Source organism: Helianthus annuus, chromosome 9 (assembly GCF_002127325.2).
Source record: "Helianthus annuus cultivar XRQ/B chromosome 9, HanXRQr2.0-SUNRISE, whole genome shotgun sequence".
NCBI classification, from domain to species: domain Eukaryota; kingdom Viridiplantae; phylum Streptophyta; class Magnoliopsida; order Asterales; family Asteraceae; genus Helianthus; species Helianthus annuus.
Genome location: NC_035441.2, coordinates 114,812,485 through 114,834,474, shown reverse-complemented (window position 1 = coordinate 114,834,474; position 21,990 = coordinate 114,812,485). Strand labels below are relative to the sequence as shown.

The following is a 21,990-nucleotide window of genomic DNA, read 5'->3' as shown; positions in this document are numbered from 1 at the left end:
TACACTTCAAGAGATCAACAAAGAATTAACAAGAAAATGGGTTACAATTGTGGTTATAATTTCCAAAAGAAATCAAACCATAATCGTAATTTCAAAAAGAAAGGTCTTGGATTTAATCAACCAAAAAACTATAAAAATGAAAAAGTTTATAAACCAAAAACTGTGTTTGTTTCAGGAAAAACATCAGAGGCTAAAAAGGAGCAAGCTTTCAGAAAGCAGACGAACAAAGAATTCCTTGCCAAGAACAAGAGGATATGAAGAAAAATGTTGTTCAGAAGAAGATAGAAACGAGAACCTGTTTTCAATGTAAAACTCCTGGTCATGTTGCTAGAAATTGTCCGAAAACATTCAAACCAAAACAAGAAGTCACCGGTAAACTTAAGGAGAAAGTTGTTGAGAAAACTGAACTTTCAACCCGAAAATTTACTGGCTTTGAAAATTCAACCTTTGAGAAGGGAGAATGTTCAAAGAATGTTTTAAAAAGAAAAGAAAAGTTAAAAAATCAAAAATGGGTTGTTAAAAGTTCAGGTAACGGTTCTGGTGATGAATCTGATTCCACAAAATCAGAGGAGCCACATGTTGAAGGAAAAATTGAGAAATCAAAAATGGGTTGTTAAAAGTTCAGGTAACGGTTCTGGTGATGAATCTGATTCCACAAAATCAGAGGAGCCACATGTTGAAGGAAAAATTGAGAAATCAGTTCTGACAGTGGATGATGTGAATTTTCCACCACTGAATGCTAAAAAATTGAAATCTAAAATTGGAAAAGTTGAAATTTCAAGTCAATTCTTTCCTAAAAAGAAAGAATTAGATATTGAAAAAGCCTTTAACCCTGCTGTCAAAAACATTTTTGGAAAAATGATTGAGGGAAAGGCTAAAGGGGTAAAAGAGTTTTATCAGATAAAAAGGAAAGATTCAACCCCAATTGAGACTGAAAATGTTACACCCAAGGAAGGTCAGGCTTGGGTGGATATATTTTTCAAAGAGTAAAAACTTGACTTGCCGGAGCTCCCAAGTTGGTAATCGCGGAGCATGAATCGGCATCTTTTTTGAAAATGTTTGTTAAAATTTTGTTTTGAGAAGTGTGAATTGCCGGAACTCCCAGGTTGGTAAGTGTGGAGTAGGTATCGGCGGTTGAAAAACAGGTTTGAAATGTTTGATTTTGATCCTATAAGTGGATAAATCATCGATTCTACAAATGGTTAATCAAGGTCATTAAGTTGAACTTGATTTAACTATCGTTCAAAAGATTGGTAAACAATATGATGAAATGACCCCAGAACCTACAAGTAGTTGATAAACAAATTTATTTTCCGGAAAAACCATTCTGATTAAAACAAACTTAAGTGTTTTGAAATCATAATGGGAAAATAGTTTGTTGTGAGGGAGAATTCTGATTGTTTAAGCCAAGTGGATGGAGATTTGAGGCAATTCGATATCAGTTGTCATGTTCTGTATAGTTTGTTTTCAATTTTCATTAAATGTTTTTGAATTTTAGGGGGAGTAAGAAATTTTCAGAAAATCCAAAAACATTAGAAAATCCGAAAAAGTCAAAAACATGATAAAAATTCAAAAATGAGTTTTTGTTGCATAAAAGAGGAAATGATAGTACATCAGTGGACTATCACAACATGCTAAAGAAATGTAAAGTTAAAAAGTGATAAACAATCTCACTTTGGATGTGTCAGTAGATTTTTACACATTTAGTAAATTGTGACGAGATATAAACACAAAAAATTTAAACTTGCTTATCTCGTGGGGAACAACTTCTTGGATATATGGGTAACCCCCGAAATCTTGTTTGAAAGGTCCCTTATTCTGAGATACTAGGTCTTTATACTCAGTGATATCTGCGGTATTATACCGGGACTTCTGCTGAATGGAAATTCTGACCTAGTCCCCGTATAATACTTTCTGCAAAATGCTTGAAATACAGTAAAAGCCCTCAGCAAAAATGATTAAACAATAAAATTGATAATCATTGCTGTTGAAGAAAAGATCCTCTAAAGGGGACACACCAAAAGTCGAAGCCGTCATCTCTCTGCGTATACGGAAGTATCGACCTGAGCTCTCACAGCCCTCGCAATTTAACCCCTTTACAGATATCATTTGTGGTATACTCACCTATAAGACTGAATATTGGGATCTGGATACGAGAGTATATTCAAGTGGTGGGACACACGAATAAGTTTAAGTAACTAAGACACTAATAGCATATCTCGAAACAGTTGAAATTTGTGTGAAAATTTAAGTGGACAAACATACTGACAATCTAGGTGAATTGTTTAGAGCTTAAAATGAAATCAAGCTTAACGGTGTTAGTGATATGTCTCAAAATTGATATGATCCTCTTGCACGAACTCACAAAAATATTGTCTGTAAATATTTCATTTCTGCATTTACTTTCTTTCAGAAAATCCAAAACGATTTTATTGTGTTTTAGCACAAATTTTGAAAAACCCAAAAAGATTTTCGACAAATGATGTAGAAAAGCTGATTTTCGAAATTCCAAGTGCTAAACATGAAGAACAGGTTTGGGAGAAAATGTATAAAGATGTTATGTTTACAAGTGGTTTTCAGAGAACAAATCATTTGTATACTTTCTGAAATAGTTTTTAAATTTTAAAGATTTAATCATTTTGAAACTTATGTGTTGGGTAGAGATTGTGCAGATAACCTGAGCTGGAAGAGAGCCAGGTCATGATCTTGGAATGAATCATGAATTTGTGATTTCCAGACTACGATCCCAGCAGATTGAAAGGGGGAGTCTGAAGGCAAAGTTGAGGAAGCAGTTAGAGCCAGTGTTGATCCTGGAACTGCATTTGCACAAGAGTTTGAAGAGAGAAGATAGAGTTTGATGATGCTTACAATGGAGAACATTCAAGGAAGAGGAGTTTGTTGGTGATAAAGACTGATGAAGACTGAAGGATCGACAATCGAAGACTCGACACTGAAGACTCCGTCAACATCCGAGGGGGAGTTTGTTGGTGCATCCATCTGTCGCCTACGTCTTGTATCGTGTATTACGTCGAATAGGCTAGAACAGGGCACGGAATCCAAGAAACTGTATTTAGATGTGATTCCGCTCCAAATGACATCATGTCATTTGGAGCGAAACCCCTTAACTAGCTGATTCCGCCCGAAGTGTATAGTCTTGATTTCGCTCCAATATGTTAGTTGCTATTCCGCTCGTACATGTAATACTGATTCCTCCCGGAATAGAAATGCCTATATATAGGGATGTCCTAGGAGCGAAATCATATAGTCAGGTGTGTCATAGTCATTCCGGTTGCCACGAAGTGCTGCCGAAGTGTTTTCAGGATTGTAAACACATTATTGATCAATAAAACAACAGTTAAAAGTGAATACAGCTGAGATTGCACCAAAACATTTGTTTCCGCCTCTTGTTTTGTCAAAGAACTCTTCTGATCGACTCATTCAGGGCCGAAAACGATCCTACAGCGTGAAGAGCATTTAATTATCAACATCACATCACACAACATAATCTTTATCATACATATCGATTGTTTTTATTTTATTATAAATGGGATGATGATTTTGATTATTATTCATGCACGTGAAGATCAACTCTTCAAGATGAGCGGCTAAAACCCTTATGGTTTCCTCCGGATGGAGGGTTTTTGTAAGTTGATTGATATTATGTGTTGACACAATCGTTTTACTTGGTGATCTAAGCATTCGATGCTTTTCACCCTGATTTGATTTCTTGATTGTAAATAGTTACGTTTATTTAAACCTTAATTTCTAAGCATTCAGTTCCTGAGAGTTCTAGTAATTAGGATATATTTGACATGGGGTCAGGGTTTGTAAATTGTAATTGATAATCATTCGATAACCTCCCGTTATGTATTGACCGGAGTACTTAGTCGTTGATTATCACAATTGAGAAATTAAATTAAACACTTATGTCTATGTGAGTGTTTCGATTAAACACATAATTGAATCTAGCTGTAAAACCTGAAATCTGGAGGAACCATTGTTCTCTCTATTGATTTAAACTTCACTTTTAGTTCGTAATTTTTAGATAATCAATCAAGCCCACAACAAAGTTTTGCGTTTTTTTATTTAGTTAATAAATACTTAATATTATAACACTTTCCACAATCCTCCTCTGGTTCGATATCCGACTTATCCTATCTACATAGTTTAGTTGCTTTTTGCATGTCCATAACGACAGACATCAAAGGAGGTGTGATTATCATACAAGCTTATGATTACAGGATTTCATGTTTGCTTTCCGAGTGTTTTATATACTAGCACATTACACGCTAGTCCAGATATTAACCCGAGAGGAGGGTACATTGTGAGGGGTGTGTAGCATGTGTCTAATTGTAAACATGTTAGTTTTAGATAGACAAGTCTTGAGTTTTTAACAGTTACATGATTTGCTTGTCAGACTGTCAATCTCGATTGTGTCAGTCTATGGGATGGGTATGACTTGGGACTTAACAGGTTGATTCGGTTAAGGGTTTTAGTTGTATTGTTGCTATGGTGATTAGTTCTAGTTGGTTTGCTTGAGGACAATCAAAGTTTAAGTGTGGGGATGTGATGGACGGTGTGAAACACGAGCCTTAAGTGTATTATCTTGTGTGAATTAATGTGTTTGGTGTGATTATATCTTTAGAATGTAGTAACTACGAGCTTTTGTGGTGTTACAGGTGAATCGGCATAATTCGGTGAAGTTACGACGTTTGGTGATGAAGTGAAACAACCGGGAATAATAATTAAGTGAATCACATAATTCGGGACTTGTTCGAGTCGAGAAATAACTTGAATATACAAGAAAAAGGTGCATGAATGAAGTTGAGGGGCTTACGGGTCATTTCTTGAAAGTTGATGTCTAGACAAAAAGGAATAGCATGAGTAAAACGTAGCTTATGGAACATAGTTCGTAACTTATGGTTGGAAACAAGACAAATGAACAGAAAATAAAAACCGTAAGCTACGGTCAAAATACCATAGCCTATGGTGGAGTGATGCCAGAAATTAGAGAATGAACAGAAAGTTTAAATCGTAACCTACGGTAATAACCGTAGCCTACGATTGAAATTATGAAGCAGCGCATGTGATTGTTTATGAAAAGAATTACATGGGTTGAAAAACCTAATATAAAAAGAAATGTATACAACATCACGTGAGTGGTGAACATTAATTGGGAGGTCAACAAGATAAATCATCATTATCACAAGTGGCGGCAGATTCTAGAGGGATTGCTTGGAACGAACAACAAAGCAGTCAACAAACATCATCATCGTGTGAAGAGCATTTAATTATCAACATCACATCACACAACATAATCCTCATCATACATATCGATTGTATTTATTTTATTATAATCGGGATGATGATTTTGATTATTATTCAAGCACGTGAAGATCAAGTCTTCAAGATGAGCGGCTAAAACTCTTATGGTTTCCTCCGGATGGAGGGTTTTTGTAAGTTGATTGATATTATGTGTTGACACAATCGTTTTACTTGGTGATCTAAGCATTCGATGCTTTTCACCCTGATTTGATTTCTTGATTGTAAACACTTACGTTTATTTAAACCTTAATTTCTAAGCATTCAGTTCCCGAGAGTTCTAGTAATTGGGATATATTTGACATGGGGTTAGGGTTTGTAAATTGTAATTGATAATCATTCGATAACCTCCTGTTATGTATTGACTGGAGTACTTAGTCGTTGAGTATCACAATTGAGAAATTAAATTAAACACTTATGTCTATGTGAGTGTTTCGATTAAACACATAATTGAATCTAGCTGTAAAACCTGAAATCTGGAGGAACCATTGTTCTCTCTATTGATTTAAACTTCACTTTTAGTTCGTAATTTTTAGATAATCAATCAAGCCCACAACAATGTTTTACGTTTTTTTATTTAGTTAATCAATACTTAATATTATAACACTTTCCACAATCCTCCTCTGGTTCGATATCCAACTTATCCTATCTACATAGTTTAGTTGGTTTTTGCATGTCCGTAACGACAGACATCACCCGTAAGGAGGCATCCACAAACAAAGATGGGAAATACACACGCATCCTCTGCGACGGGTCCCGATCCCTAAAAATGCAAGCTCACATTAAAAAATACAACATAATCCGTGTACACTACAAGCGGATCTCCACCCATGACACACCATCCGCGGAAAGCCAAAAATCACTCAATCCATTGTTCCACCCGCTTACTCGCACAACACGGGAGCAACACTAGACTGGGGGACTTGAAGGGGTATAGTCCTAAACTGATGACTGTCGTTAGTGTCATGTAAAAACCGAAATAAACTAGGTAGTTAGAGTAAATTAGGTATCGAACCGGAGGAGTATTGTGGAAAGTGTCGTGAATAAAGAACTAGTAACTAATTGCAAAAACGGAAAATCTTGTTTGTTTGAAAAGTTGATTAACTAGCGAATTACTAAAAACGAGGTTATGGTCAATAGGAGAAACAATGGTTCCTCCGGATTTCAGATTCAAAGCAAATTTCAGTTATGTGTTTGATTGCTACAATTACATAGACATAATTGTATAACCTGATTAATTGATTGTGATAACCTAAAGACTACTTACTTCGATTGCAACACAACGGAAGGTTATCATATAAGTTACCAATTGCAATTATTAACCCTAACCCTTATCAAATGTATCCCAATTACTAGAACTCTTGGGAATTGAATGAATTCGAATTAAGAATTAAAATAAAGGCAATCGTCTACAATCACTTAATTCAAATCAACCGGTAACAGGCATCGAATGCTTAGATTACCGGATTTTACAATAATTCAAAAACATAAACCAAATCGCTTACAAGAATCCTCCACCCGGAGGACACCACGAAGAGTTTAGCAGCTCATCTCAGTCGAACGATCTTCAAATGCTTGATTTTCGATTCAAATCATGATCGATGTGATAGATTTTGCGAAGAATATGATGAACCCACGTGAAAAACTCCAAACTTTGACCTCTTTGGTCTCCAATTTTCGTTCCCCAAGTGTTAGATATGAACTAGGGTTTTTAGAAATCTTTAAAATACCCCAACACTCGAAAATTCGCATTTTTCCAGCTTACGAACCATAAGCTACGGTCCTGGACCGTAAGCTACGGTCCAGACTTTCTGGTCACTCGGAAGATCCCTTAAAAAACTGTTTTCTTCATAACTTCTTCGTTTTAGCTCCGTTTTACGCACCGTTTTCGCCCACGTCTTCGTAATTCTGCCCTCTATCGTTTTATCTCCTAAGATCTTTAATTCCACTCCATTTATTTTCCTCAAAACACGTCCAATCTTCGTGTTTAACCTTCAAAACACCATTTTCTCATAGTTATTCAATTCCACACATATAAATGATCAAATATGCATAAGGTTAGACAATAAAAACATACAAATCACATTCCTAAACCCACCCGTCACATCCCCACACCGATCCTTTTTCGACCCAAAAAATCAATTGCAATGGAATCACAATCAAATCTTCAGTTTTCAATTTATTCGGTTAGCTTATTAACAAATCTAGTCACGCATTAACCAAGATTGCAAGTGTACGGTCCACTTAAACCCAACCACCAGTTTCCAAGCCCTTATTCATAACCGATTAATTTCAAATGCATCAGTCATCTATGGGTCTCACACTCAAAATATTACGCCGCCACCTAATCCCGTTTCAAGCTTATGAGAAGACTGCCTATATAACAAGCTTTTATATATTCCCGATTAAACTTTGATGGATAATGGATGATGGTTTTTGAGCTTAAGCATTTTTTTGTATACGATCACTTAGCGGACATACCTCGCATGAGTCACCAACCCCGCGATTAATGTCATAAGTTTCACGAATTTTTCTTTTCTTTTTTTTTCACTCCACCTAGCGGGTATATACCGCATGAATCACCATCCCCGCGGCAATACCATAGGCTTTGTCAATATAAGCTAGCTTAAGATGATGAATAAATGGAATGTTTTTTGGGCGCCACCATGTTTCGAATTTATTCTCATAAAAAGAAATAGGTGTGCCATTTAATCGGAATATTTATAAGCCTTTTATTTATAACATTAACTCTTATACTCTCTAGAGTTTCGGTTTTACTATAGCTCCTAAGGGGAGAACCCACAAGATTCCTAATATTTAAGTATTTTATTTAATCCTAAGGAACCTTTCAATCGGCTGGGCCTACCCACAAATCCTAAATTAGATGTGTTTTCGACTGTTTTATCATCTCATATGTATAATAATTGAAAACCAGCAATTTGATTTTACCTATCATTTTCCATTTTGTTGCAAAAATCTTTCGAAACATGTTCAATTTTTTCAAAATTTCTCAATTTTAGGGGATTTTTACCATTCCAAGCATTTAAGATAATCAGACCTACCAAACCTATCTCGAATTACCGCATCCCCACACTTGGGATACATTGTCCCAATGTATAGTGCAATTTAAAATCTGAACTCGAGATATACCACCTACAAACCATGAACGGCTAACAACCTACTCGATGCGACACATAACACCATTCCCAACACAAAAATTTCACACCACCAAGTACACGAAAACAAATAAAACACAGGATAGATAAAAAATGCACCTGATCAGAAAACAAGTGAGTGTTTGTATTGGTGTAGCTGCTGCGATCTAACCGGAACATACGACCCTCATAGATTCTTTGAGATCTCACCGAGGATGTTGCCAAACATCCCCACACTTGATTCCTTGCATCCGTGAAGATAGAACATAGAAAGCTGTCAAAACACAAACACACCAAAACGTTACCAAACCAAAATACAATATTCTACATCCTCGGACTGCCTCCCGAGAGCGCTAAGTTTTAGATCTTCAGCCAGATCATACCTAGTTTCCGTTATGGTGGTCGAATCGAACACTTTCCTACCGAGTTCCCGATGTAGACTCGATAGTTAAAAGGCCACATCAAGCTTTGTTTAACGCTGTGTGACATGCTCTGTAAGAATGATATGCTATTGTGGGCCCATTGCTTGATAAATTCCCAATGTCTTGCAAACCCACCTTTCGACTCCTAAACCTTGAGCGATCATCCCTAACTTTGTTGGTTGCAGTAACCAATATGGAAGGAGGATCAAGATATACTTCGATTACCTCAGTTTATGGTCTTGTGCGAAGCGCTAAGTCTTTATTTAAGTTAAAGCATTCAACTTCATGTGTCGAAGCACTTGTAACTTCTTCTTTCACTTCATTCTCAACAACATACTCTTTCATGTGTGGTTCTTCATCAAATGAGGAAATCATTGTGGTATTAGTCTCCACAACCTCCTCACCATCTTGAAAACAGTTTTTGATATCATCGGGTAATGGTGAGATGGACTCTTCTACTCGTATCTTCATAGATAATACATCACACTTCATGCTCAAATAGTCAATTCGTTGTTGCTTTGAAAGGCTGGGTGCTGATAATATTTCATCGATCTTGAATAACATCGATTCCGCTCGAGCAAGTTGTTCATCCTCCTTGGATTGATAAACAAACTCCAAATTTTGAGAAACATTTTCTTCTTGATAATAATGTTGCTCATTGTAGTAATCCAAATCTTCTTGATAATAATATTGAGAATCCTGTGAAGGTGAATCAAAGGTCGGGTAATATGGTTAAATATCATCGTAATAAACATCTAATTCATATAACTCCCTCTGTGCGTCCTCACATATTTTCTGGAACACAGGACAATCATCACGCATGTGACATTTACTACCACAACCTCAGCATAACGAGTAAGCACTTTCCATAATAAGATCCGCAATGAATCTGCACATACAAAGCTAGTATACCCAAGGTAAAAACAAACAGTGGAATATGTGACGAATAAAACACTATTTTTGGATTTTTAACTATTTTTCTAAAAACTTAAAACAAAACACTTTGCGCACGACTCCCCGGCAACGGAGCCATTTTAATGACTGTCGTTAGTGTCATGCAAAAACCGAACTAAACTAGGTAGTTAGAGTAAGTTGGGTATCGAATCGAGGAGTATTGTGGAAAGTGTCGTGAATTAAGAACTAGTAACTAATTGCAAAAGCGGAAAATCTTGTTTGTTTGAAAAGTTGATTAACTAGCAAATTACTAAAAACGAGGTTGTGATCAATAGGAGAAACAATGGTTCCTCCGGATTTCAGATTCAAAGCGAATTTCAGTTATGTGTTTGATTGCTACAATTACATAGACATAATTGTATGACCTGATTAATTGATTGTGATAACCTAAAGACTACTTACTTTGATTGCAACACAACGGAAGGTTATCATATAAGTTACCAATTGCAATTATTAACCCTAACCCTTATCAAATGTATCCCAATTACTAGAACTCGCGGGAATTGAATGAATTCGAATTAAGAATTAAAATAAAGGCAATCGTCTACAATCACTTAATTCAAATCAACCGGTAACAAGCATCGAATGCTTAGATTACCGGATTTAACAATAATTCAAAAACATAAACCTAATCACTTACAAGAATCCTCCACACGGAGGACACCACAAAGAGTTTAGCCGCTCATCTCAATCGAACGATCTTCAAATGCTTGATTTTCGGTTGAAATCATGATCGATGTGATAGATTTTGCGAAGAATATGATGAACCCACGTGAAAAACTCCAAACTTTGACCTCTTTAATCTCCAATTTTCGTTCCCCAGGTGTTAGATATGAACTAGGGTTTTTCGAAATCTTTATGTTGGTGCACTACATCTGTTGATTTCGTCTAGGATTGGATCTTACATTGTAATGTATAGATTAGGGCACGAAATATGAGAAAATGCGAGTGTGTATGATATTTGTGACCTAGGTTCGCTTTTAAGGACAAATGATAGAGGTCCGCTTTTGTGACACTTGTGTGGTCCGCTTTTATGGACACTGGTCACAAAAGCGAACCAGACACCCTATATAAAGGTGTCTTATGAGCGAACCAGATGGAATTGAAGTTGATTTCCACGCCGAAGCTCTGCCGGTGTGACGTTTGAATTGTAAAAGCTATCAAATCAATAAAACAAGCAGTTAGAGTGAAGTGTGTGCTATTTCTACCTTTGTTTCTTATTATTCCGCATCTGAAACACGGGAGATTACCTCTGAAGGACTCGTATAGGTCGGCGTACGATCCTACAATTGGTATCAGAGCCTAGGAGGAGGTTTTCTGCAGAATATAGCCGGTTTTCGTAATCATTTCTTACTTCTACACCTTTTTTTCTTGATTCGAGAAGTTTTCACGGTCAGAATTGATTCAAAAGCTCACAGATTGTGTATTATCAATCAAAGGCAAACCCTTGAAAGTTTCAAGCAAAAATACGGACGAGAAATGGGTCAAAACAGCTTCGTTTTGAGATTCGCTTTTAAGGACAGTTGAGAGGTCCGCTCCAAGGTGCTGTCTGGTCCGCTTTTAAGTACATTTTGAGACTTGGTCCGCTCCAAAGTCACATTAGGTTCGCTCGAAGGGTTCGCTCGAACGGTTATTTTCTGGTCCGCTTGAGAGATCCGCTCGAAAGACAATTTTCTGGTTCGCTAATAAAACCAAACAGGTCCGCTCGAATTGACCATTACCAGTTCGCTTTTGTGAACATTGCTGGTCCGCTTCTGTGACACTTGTCTGGTCCGCTTTTGTGTTCAAGCTTATAAGTCACTTGCCTTAAAAAACATGTCATCATGGATACCGAGTTCTACAATGCGTTTGCAACATCGTCGTCACCAGCTGCGATTGCTCAAGCCATGAATCTAGAAAACGAGACGGGAACCAACCAGAAACCCCCAAAATTGATGAGTATCGAAGAATACTACGGATGGAAGGATAGATTTGAAAACTGGGTTCAAGCAAATCATCTTAGATCATGGGAATGTATCTTGAAGGTATGTGTTACCGAGAACAGAGGTGAATGTTATCAAACAGATATCTGAATTCACAGATCTAGAACGTGCAATGTACAGAGCGGAGAAAATGATGATCAGTTTATTGCAACAAGCGATTAAAGAAGATATATTCATTCTGTTAGAACATGACAAAACTGCTAAGTCAATATGGGATGCTCTTAAAGTCAAATTCGAGGGAAGTGAGAGTATGATTAAAAGCAAAAAGGCATTGCTTAAGAAAGAGTTTGATCTTTTTAGCAGCTTACTAGGAGAGGATACTAAGAAGCTGATTGAGAGATACTGTCACTTAGTGCGATCATTGACAATGATTGGTGTTGATAAAAGTCGTGAGGAGTATGTGGATAAGTTGGCTGATGCGTTACCTCAGAAGGAGTGGGGAACATATTTGATGATATTGAAAAACACGGGTGTTTATGACGGACTGACAATTGGGCAGTTTATCGAAAAATTAGAGGCTCAGAATCTGGAACAGCAAAAGATCATCAGGATGAATAGTCCAAGTGGTCAACAAGATGTGAAAATGTATTACAGAGGTAGCATTTCAGCCACTGAGTCTGAAAGTCCGAAAATACAAACTGCATTCAATGCTGGGGATTCATTAGACAAAGTTGATCAGGGTTCAAACAATAGTAGCAGCGGGTTTTCATCATTTCCAAGTGTAAATCCTAAAGAGACAAACACAAGTTTTCAGTCTCAGAGTACAAAAACAGGAAATGGATATGTGATTCAATGCAACATAGCTCTCAATCTTCCAGAAGGTCAAAGCTTCTCTAAAGACACTGCAAAAGACCACATGGCACTTCTGGGTTCTGTGTTGTTATCCTATGAAGGGCTTGTTGCTGGTCGAATCGGAAATCCTATGCTTACAAAGGAGGATTACGATCAGATAGACGCCGAAGAAATGGAACTCATGGATATTAAATGGTGTCTTGCAAGTGTTCTTCGACGTGCTGAGAAGTTCAAAACAATTACCGGGAGAAATGACTTTCTTGATGCTCATGTATCTACTTTAGGTTTTGATAAATCTAAAGTTACTTGTTTTCGATGCAGGGAGAAAGGCCATTTCAAACGGGAGTGCAAGGGAAGAGAAGCTAGCGGAGCACAGAATCCATTTGGAAAAGATGATTACTACCGCAAAGCTATCTATCAACAAGTTGGTCAATCTCAAGAACCACAGACGGCTCATGGGAGGAAGATTGAAGATCCCAAGAGAGCATGTTTGGTAGATTTCAGCTGGAGTGATTACATATCATCTGAAGGCAAAGCAGCACGCATAATCGATCAAGATGATGAGAAACTACCAGAAGGTTTTAGCTGGGATATGTTTGTGGATGATAAGGGAGAGTTCAAAGCATTCATTGCTAAGATCGTCCGAGAACCAGATTTGTTTGCTACTTGGATGAAATCTATTGGGGAGATTGTGGCAAGTGAGGATGAAAAATCTGTCACATCTGGTGAAAGTTCCGATAGTACTGATAAACTTTCAGAAAGATCTGGAGAAATTTCAGAGGGTTCAGATGAAAGTTTACAGAGTTCATGTGAGAGTGTACAGAATGAGGTTATTTCAGAAAAAGCAGTTGTATTTGATCAAACACCGTCTAATTCTGGTGTATCAGATGCTGATTCTGAAAAATCTGTACAGTTTGATCAGTCACCAGTTGATAGTAGCAGTGATGTTGAGGAAGAAAAACATATAAATGTTGCTAAATCTCATCTTTCTCCTGAAAGTTTTCATTTCTATTTTGCAGATCGCATGGAGAAACTGAAGGAGAAAAGAGCTGCTAAAGAACGACAAAAGGAATCTGAAAGTGATGTTCAAAATGTTGAAAGTGGTGCTGAGAAAATTACCGAAGTTGTGAAAGATGAAGAAAAGGTGAATGAAGCTGAAAAGGTGATTGAATTTGTGAAAATAATCGAGGTTGAGAAGATTGTTGAAGTCGTCAAGCCTTGTGAGAAGTGTTTGGAAGCTTGCAAGGGATGTGCAGCAAAAGACGACATTATAGCTGAGTACAAGAAGAAGAAGGAGCAGTTACTGTTCAACCTTAATTATGTAAAAGAATCATACGATGTTTTGAACAAAACAGTAACTGGTCTCCAAACTACAAACTCAGAAAGAGAACAGGCACTGACAATGATGAATGCAACTTTGATGTAAAAACAAAAAGCGATCAATTTCTACATTGAAGAGAGTGCCAAATGGAAGCAAGAGTTGGAAACTGAAAAGATCGAAAATGAGAGAATTAGGCGGTTATTGTTAAGCTATTCTACTTCTGATTATCTCATTGATCGTGTTTACCCAACTGTTGCAGGATTGGAAGCTTTTCAAGACGAGAAGCCAAGAAAGAAGAAAGACTGTGGTAAGAAACCGACTGTCAGCTATAACAAGTGTCTGCCTCCAATTTGGGATGGGTATTCTCCTAGGAAACCAAATGAGGAGCAACTTGAGAAAGCAGTCAATATAAAGTTAAAAAACCGACACAACTGACGTTTTACCAGACAACATTGATGTCATGTTTACCTCGTCCGATACCGATCATGAGTCTGAGTTAATTAAAAAGGTGGTCGATCAGGTGTTGGATACTGATGAGGAGTCCGAGTCGAAATCTGAGTCTGGAGGGTCAAAGTCGTCAGTCAACAGTCAAAATTCGTCGGTTAAACGGTCTTATAGTATAGAATTTTTGCTATCAAAGTCAAATTTGAATGATGAAACATTCGAAGTTGTTTATACTTTGAATGGTTCTGACAAATTATATTACAACAAAGAGTTTCCAATAATGAGTATTTAAACAGAATCGATTAACAAAACCTTCAAACTAATAGAGATTAATATTCCTGAATTGAAAGTTTTGAAAAATTTTGAAAAACCTAAAAAGTATACTTCTAGAGTTCAACAACGTCTAAACAAGAAAAAGGGTTACAATTCTGGTTCGGGTTTTCAAAAGAAATCTAACCAAAATCGTAGATACAAAAAGAAAGGTTTAGGATTTGTTCCACCAGAAAATTATAAAAATGATAAAAATTCTAAAACAAAAACAGAATTTGTGTCAGGTGGAAGCTCAGATGAAGAACAGAAGAAACCATTCTGGAGACAGTCAAACCAAGAGTTTCTTGCTGAGCGAAAGAAGAATGGAACTGAAGTGTTTTATCAAAGGGAGACTCGTACCTGTTACAGATGCAATGAAACTGGTCACATTGCATGGAACTGTTCTGCAAATGCAAAAACAAAACAGGGAGTTTCTCAGAAACTAAAAGAAAAAGTTGTTGATGTTGAACCACCAACCGATAGACTTAAATGTTTTGAAAATTCTAAATATGAGGTTGGTGAGTGTTCGGAAAAGAATTTTTACAAAAAGAAAGAAAAAGACAACCAAGTGTGGGTTGTTAAAAGGATTGATGTGAATGTCGGCGATGAATCTGGTTCCACAAAGCCAGAAGAGCCACAAGTTGAGAAGAAAATTTTAGTGAATGATGAAGAGTTTCCGTCACTAAAATTTGAGGAAGTTAAGAAGAAAATTGGAAAAACTGAGATTTCAAATCAGATTTACATTGAGAAAAAAGATTTTGATGTCGAGAAAACATTCAACGGGAATGTTAAAAAGATATTTGGGAAAATGTTAAGTGGAAGGGCAAAGGGGGTTAAAGATTTTTATGCCACGAAAAAGGCAACATACAACCCTACTGCTCAAGAGTTGAAATCCATCAAGTCTGAGAAGACTTGGATGGATGTATGCTTTCCATGATAGTCTTAGGACTATGCCGGAGATCCCAAGTTTATATTGTGGATCAGGAATCGGCATCATTCTAGTATTTGAAAAGTTTGTTTAAAAGATTTTGAATAGTGTTTGAATGATTACAGGTGAAAGGACTACGCCGGAGCTTCCAGATTGGTAAGTGCAAAGCAGGAATCGGCATCCTGATTGGTAAAATCGTGATGTAGATGTAACATTCCTACAAGTGGTATTGTATGTTTTTACAAGTGGTTATTTTTTACAATTGGTTTAGAGGTTGCTTGAGTGCAAATGGTAAATCAGGGACATTAAGTTGTACTTGATTTACTACATATGGGTAAAAGATAGACAAGATGATGAACCACATCCCCGTACTTAAAAATGATAAACCTACAAGTGGTTTTTATCAACACAAACTCATTTTCCGGAAAAGTCATTTCGATTAAAACAAACTTAAGTGTTTTGAAATATAAATGAGAAAATGGTTTGTGATAGGGGAGTTCTGATTGTTTATGCCAAGTGAATGGCGAATTGATGTGATTCGATGTCAGTTGTCAGTTTCTGTACAGTTTGTTTTGCTTTTTATGTTTCAATTGGGTCAGAGTCTAGTTGTTTTCAAATTTTCTTTGAAATGTGTTTGCATTTTAGGGGGAGTAAGAATTTTTTTTTTCAGAAAATCCAAAAACATTTGAAAATTTGAAAAAGACAAAAACATGATAAAAATCAAAAATGAGTTTCGTTGTGAAAAGAGGAAATGATAGTACATCAGTAGGCTGTCACAACATGCTAAAGAAATGTAAAGATAAAATGTGATAAACAATCTCACTGAGGATGTGCCAGTAGGTTTTTACACATTTAGTAAATTGTGACGAGATATAAACTAAATTTCAAACTTGCTTTTTCTGTGGGTTAACACAAACTTGGATATATAGGTAACCCCTGAAATCTTGTTTGAAAGGTCCCTTATTCTGAGATACTAGGTCTTTATGCTCAGTGATATCTGGGGTATTATCCCGGGACTTCTGCTGTATGGAAGTACTGACCTAGTCCCCGGATAATGCTTTACGCAAAAGCTTGAAACATAGCTTCGCCCTCAGCATGCTGATGAAACAATAAAATTGATAGTCGCTGTTGTAGAAATAAAAAGATCCTCTAAAGGGGACCCACCAAAAGTCGAGCCGTCATCTCTCTGCTGAACGGAAGTTCTGACCTGAGCTCTCACGGTTTCGCATCTACCCCTTTACAGATATCAGCTGTGGTATACTCACCTGTAAGACTGGATATTGGGATCTGGATACGGGAGTATATTCAAGTAGTGGGACACACGGATAAGTTTAAGTTCTTAAGACATTAATATCGTATCTCAGATCAATTGAACTTTGTGTGAAAATTTCAGTGGACCGATATACTGACAATCTAGGTGAATTGTTTAGAACTAAAAATGTAATCAAGCTTAATGGTGTTGATGATATGTCTTATATACTGATATGATCCTCTTACACGAACTCACAAAAATATTGTCTGTAAATATTTTCATTATTGCATTATAGTTTTCTTTATTTCAAAATCCAAAAAGATTTTCAGTGTGTTTTAGCATAATTTTTTTTAAAAAAGTCAAAAAGATTTTCGACAACTGATACCGAAAAGCTGATTTTCAAAATTCCGAGTGCTAAACATGATGAGCGTCATTTGAGGGGGAGTGTGTGTACGAAATTAAATGTTTTTACAATCTAACCTTCCTAAATGGTTCATCATAGAGAAAGAAAATTGAGGGAGTCAAGTGTTGGTGCACGTAAAAGTAATAAAATTAGAAAATTTATTTCTGGGTTAAGAATGTGCAGGAAAGCCAGGCTTCGATTTTGGATCTGAAGATAGAGTGTCATGTTTCAATACCTGAAGACCTATGTTAGAGCCAGATTGATCGATCCTGAAAGCTTATGAAGAGTCCAGACAACGATCCTGAAGATGTTACTGAAGAACAAAGAAATGCCAGTAAATCGAGAGGGGGAGTCTGAAGATAGAGAGAAAGACAAGCCCGGAGACTGATCAAGACTGAAGATGTAAAGACACAGCGTCAGTGCTCGATAGTCGACTCCATCAACATCTGAGGGGGAGTCTGTTGGTGCATTACATCTGTTGATTTCGTCTAGGATTGGATCTTACATTGTAATGTATAGATTAGGGCACGAAATACGAGAAAATGTGAGTGTATATGATATTTGTGACCTAGGTTCGCTTTTAGGGACAAATGATAGAGGTCCGCTTTTGTGACACTTGTGTGGTCCGCTTTTATGGACACTGGTCACAAAAGCGAACCAGACACCCTATATAAAGGTGTCTTATGAGCGAACCAGAGGGGATTGAAGTTGATTTCCACGCCGAAGCTCTGCCGGTGTGACGTTTGAATTGTAAAAGCTGTCAAATCAATAAAACAAGCAGTTAGAGTGAAGTGTGTGCTATTTCTACCTTTGTTTCTTATTATTCCGCATCTGAAACACGGGAGATTACCTCTGAACGACTCGTATAGGTAGGCGTATGATCCTACACTTTAAAATACCCCAACACTCCAAAATTCGCGTTTTCCAGCTTACGGACCATAAGCTACGGTCCTGGACCGTAAGCTACGGTCCAGACTTTCTGGTCACTCGGCAGATCCCTTCAAAAACTGTTTTCTTTATAACTTCTTCGTTTTAGCTCCGTTTTACACACCGTTTTCGCCCACGTCTTTGTAATTCCGCCCTCTATCATTTTATCTCTTAAGATATTTAATTCCAATCCATTTGTTTTCCTCAAAACACGTCCAATCTTCGTGTTTAACCTACAAAACACCATTTTCTCGTAGTTATTCAATTCCACACATATAAACGATCAAATATGCATAAGGTTAGACATTAAACACATATAAATCACATTCCTAAACCCATCCATCATAAACCCCCTGGGCACAAGACCATACTTATACTTAACCCAAAGCAATTCCTCACAGGCTACTCCTGCAGGCACGTTTCTATGCTAGCACGGAAGACACACGTAGTACAAGTTGAAAGGGACATGCAGTAAATCAGTGTGCGCCAGGCACTGGACCAAAAGATCCCCATGATGTGCCATCATGCAGGGGACAAAAGGTATAGGCGACAGTGATATGTAGCCAATCACGATGCACCATTTCACCTATCCTTAACCTCCACTAAGAGCTGGTGGCAGGCGTGACAAGAAGTACATCCAGATAGTGAAGTGTAGCCAATCATGACTCGCAGACGTACTCCCACCTCCACGGGCACTAACTGTCACCCCATATGGGATCTAATGGATATTTCTTGACAGTGACAGCCCATCTAGTCAGCCTCCATTCTTTTCCAACCTCTCAACTATAAATACCACATTTCTTCAAAAGTTCAAGGATCCTGAATCTTACTCTCTACACTCTCACACCTGAGGGTGGTTAGAGAAGAGCCTCCACCTCTTCCTCTCATAACGAGTCTCATGGTGTTTTGTTAGCTTTGCAGATCACTATACTTCTATATTTGGATTTGAGCTCACGCTGACCAGAAGATTACTCCCTCCCCCCTCCGGTCAAACATTAGGTCCAATTCCCTGCGGATTAGACTCTTGTGTCTTCAATTACCAAAAAGAAGCGAGCGTTGTAACAAAAGCACTCCACTAATCTTTAACATTCCATTTGAAGTTTCCAACCACAAATATGAATAATTTAAAATTAGATCAAATAAATTTCTTTTTCTTCTATTGTCATGAGAAAGAAAAACGACATCATTGTTAAATATCCAAATTACCCACCAAGTCTACAAAATAATACCAAGCAAACCATTTAGCAATTGAACCCCATATTCTTTTTGCATTATCATGATAACCAAGAACTTGATCCTATGTCTCAACCGCACCACCACAAATGAGACAAAAATACTACGAAGATCAATCCCTGATTATAGATCAGTTCTGGTCCCATTAGTCATGCCACCTCCTTACCATCTAAAAGCCCAACTTTCCCACCATAAATAACTTTAATAAACATAACCCTAAAATCATATTTCCGAGTCACAAAACGCCATCTCTATTTTTGTAAAAGTGTATAATTAAAACTTCTAAAAGTTCCTAATCTTACCCGGTTTACAACATGTAAGGGGAGTGGGGGTGGAGAATAATTTCTCCGTGATGAACATGTTCCACGAGTGATGGAAGGCAACAAACCACCGCCACCATGCAATCTTCACGCGTGAAGAACAATTTCCGTGAAAAAATGCACGCGTGATGGAGGGAACCATATGAGGGGGTGTGAGAGTTTATTGTTGGTGTTGTGAGTGATGACCATTGCCACTAAAAATGTTGTGAGTGATGGAATAATGGTTGATGACATGGCGAAACTTGATTGAATGTTGTGAGTGATGAGTGATCACCACCCCCTCCCCTAATAGAAGCAAAATTAGTCACATCTTCATAATCAACTATCACACCATATAAGTTAGACTTATGTGAATTCAAATTCAAACCAAAGGCAATATAGAAACAATTAAGCATTCTAACCACGCAAGCAATGAATATTACTGTGGGATCACTATTCCACAAAAATAGCATCATTCGTATAAAATAACTTGGACAATTGGATTTATCCCGCCTCATAGTTGTGCCCTTAAACAAACCAACCTCAATAATGTCGCCAAAGCAATGTGAAAACCTTTCAACGCCAAATTAAACAAAAAAGAAGATAATGGATCTCTTTACCTCAATCCCGCTCCAAAACAAACTCCTACTAAGTCGGACATGTTTTCACCAAAATCGAGGATTAGCGTAAAATAGAAAAGACGAAATCCACTTAATCCATGTAACATTAATCCACTAAAATAGAGTGAATTGCAAGGATTGTCCTTTATCTTTATACCAATTTGCAGGCGCTGTCCTTTATGTTTAAAATTGACGAGTTTTGTACTTTATGTTTTCAAATCATACACGTTTTGTCCTTTAGCCCTAACCCAGTTAGATTTTTCTGTCAAATCTGGTCATGTGCAATGCACATAAGGGTAAAATTGTCTTTTCACCCTATTCTTTAAAAATAAATACAAAAGAAAAAAAATATTAACCGGTTTCTTTCAATCATTCAATAAAGAGTTTCATGGAGATGAGCCACAGAGGAAAAGAGTTTCTTTCAATCATTCAAAAAGCAGAATCAGATCTGAGAAAATTACTCGACATCTCCGATGATTACGCCGTCTTGTTCCTTCAAGGCGGCGCCACCACCCAATTCGCTAGCATCCCGTTAAACATATGTAAACCGGAAGATCCGGTTGATTACATCGTCACCGGTTCATGGGGCGACAAGGCGTATAAAGAAGCAACAAAATATTGCAAACCTAAAGTGATCTGGACCGGTAAACCGGAGAAATACACCGGGTTACCGGTTTTTGATGAGTTGGATCAGAATATTAACGCAAGGTATTTGCATATATGCGCCAATGAAACTATTCACGGTGTTGAGTTTAAAGATTACCCCACTGTAAAAAACAAAGATGCGGTTTTGGTAGCTGATATGTCTTCTAACTTTTGTTCAAAACCGGTTGATGTTTCGAAATTTGGGATTATTTATGCAGGGGCTCAGAAGAATGTGGGCCCATCTGGGGTTACAATTGTGATTATAAGGAAAGTGGTGGCGCTGTGGCGGTTGTCGGTGTCGCCTGAGGGAATGAGAAAGAATGAAGGTTGGATTATGGAGAATTGTTGCAGGTTGTTGAAGAGAAATTAGGGTTTTGAAATGGGATTGATTTGGGGAAGACAAAGGGTTTTGTTATGATATATATTTTTAAAGAATAGGGTGAAAAGACAATTTTACCCTCATGTGCATTGCACATGGACCAGATTTGACAGAAAAATTTAACTGGGTTAAGGCTAAAGGACAAAACGTGTATGATTTGAAAACATAAAGTACAAAACTCGTCAATTTTAAACATAAAGGACAACGCCTGCAAATGGGTATAAAGATAAAGGACAATCCTTGCAATTCACTCCACTAAAATATTGTAATATACTATTATGCTACGTACAGAAATTTTACCATACTTTTGAATCATTAATCAAATATGTAAATGATTCAAAATTGGTTCTTGAAGTTCTATAAAAAAGAATTATTTATTGAACTCTCTCATATTATTACCCAAATGTCAAAAGAAAGAATTATTTTTTGAACTCTATCATATAGTAATTACGTAATTGTTTTTACTATTATTGATTTCCTGTAGTAAAAAAAAAATATTTTAGAAATAAAATTCCGAGTACTACATCAAATAATTCAGGTTTAAAAGTGACATTGCCAAACACTGTATGTGTCATGACCAAATATTCACCTTTTAATAATCTA

At 37.0% G+C, this 21,990-nt stretch overlaps 1 protein-coding gene across 1 annotated transcript; it reads left to right on the top strand.

Annotated features, from left to right (window-relative positions):
- The first annotated feature begins 20,751 nt into the window (after positions 1–20,751).
- LOC110876136 (phosphoserine aminotransferase 2, chloroplastic) lies at positions 20,752–21,378 on the top strand. The gene has a single exon (XM_022124313.1). The coding sequence runs from the start codon at positions 20,752–20,754 to the stop codon at positions 21,376–21,378; it is 627 nt and encodes a 208-aa protein (XP_021980005.1).
- The last annotated feature ends 612 nt before the right edge of the window (positions 21,379–21,990 follow it).

Bases quoted from the DNA above. Each gene is read 5' to 3' on its own strand.
- LOC110876136 (XM_022124313.1), top strand. From the start codon at position 20,752: ATGGAGATGAGCCACAGAGGAAAAGAGTTTCTTTCAATCATTCAAAAA.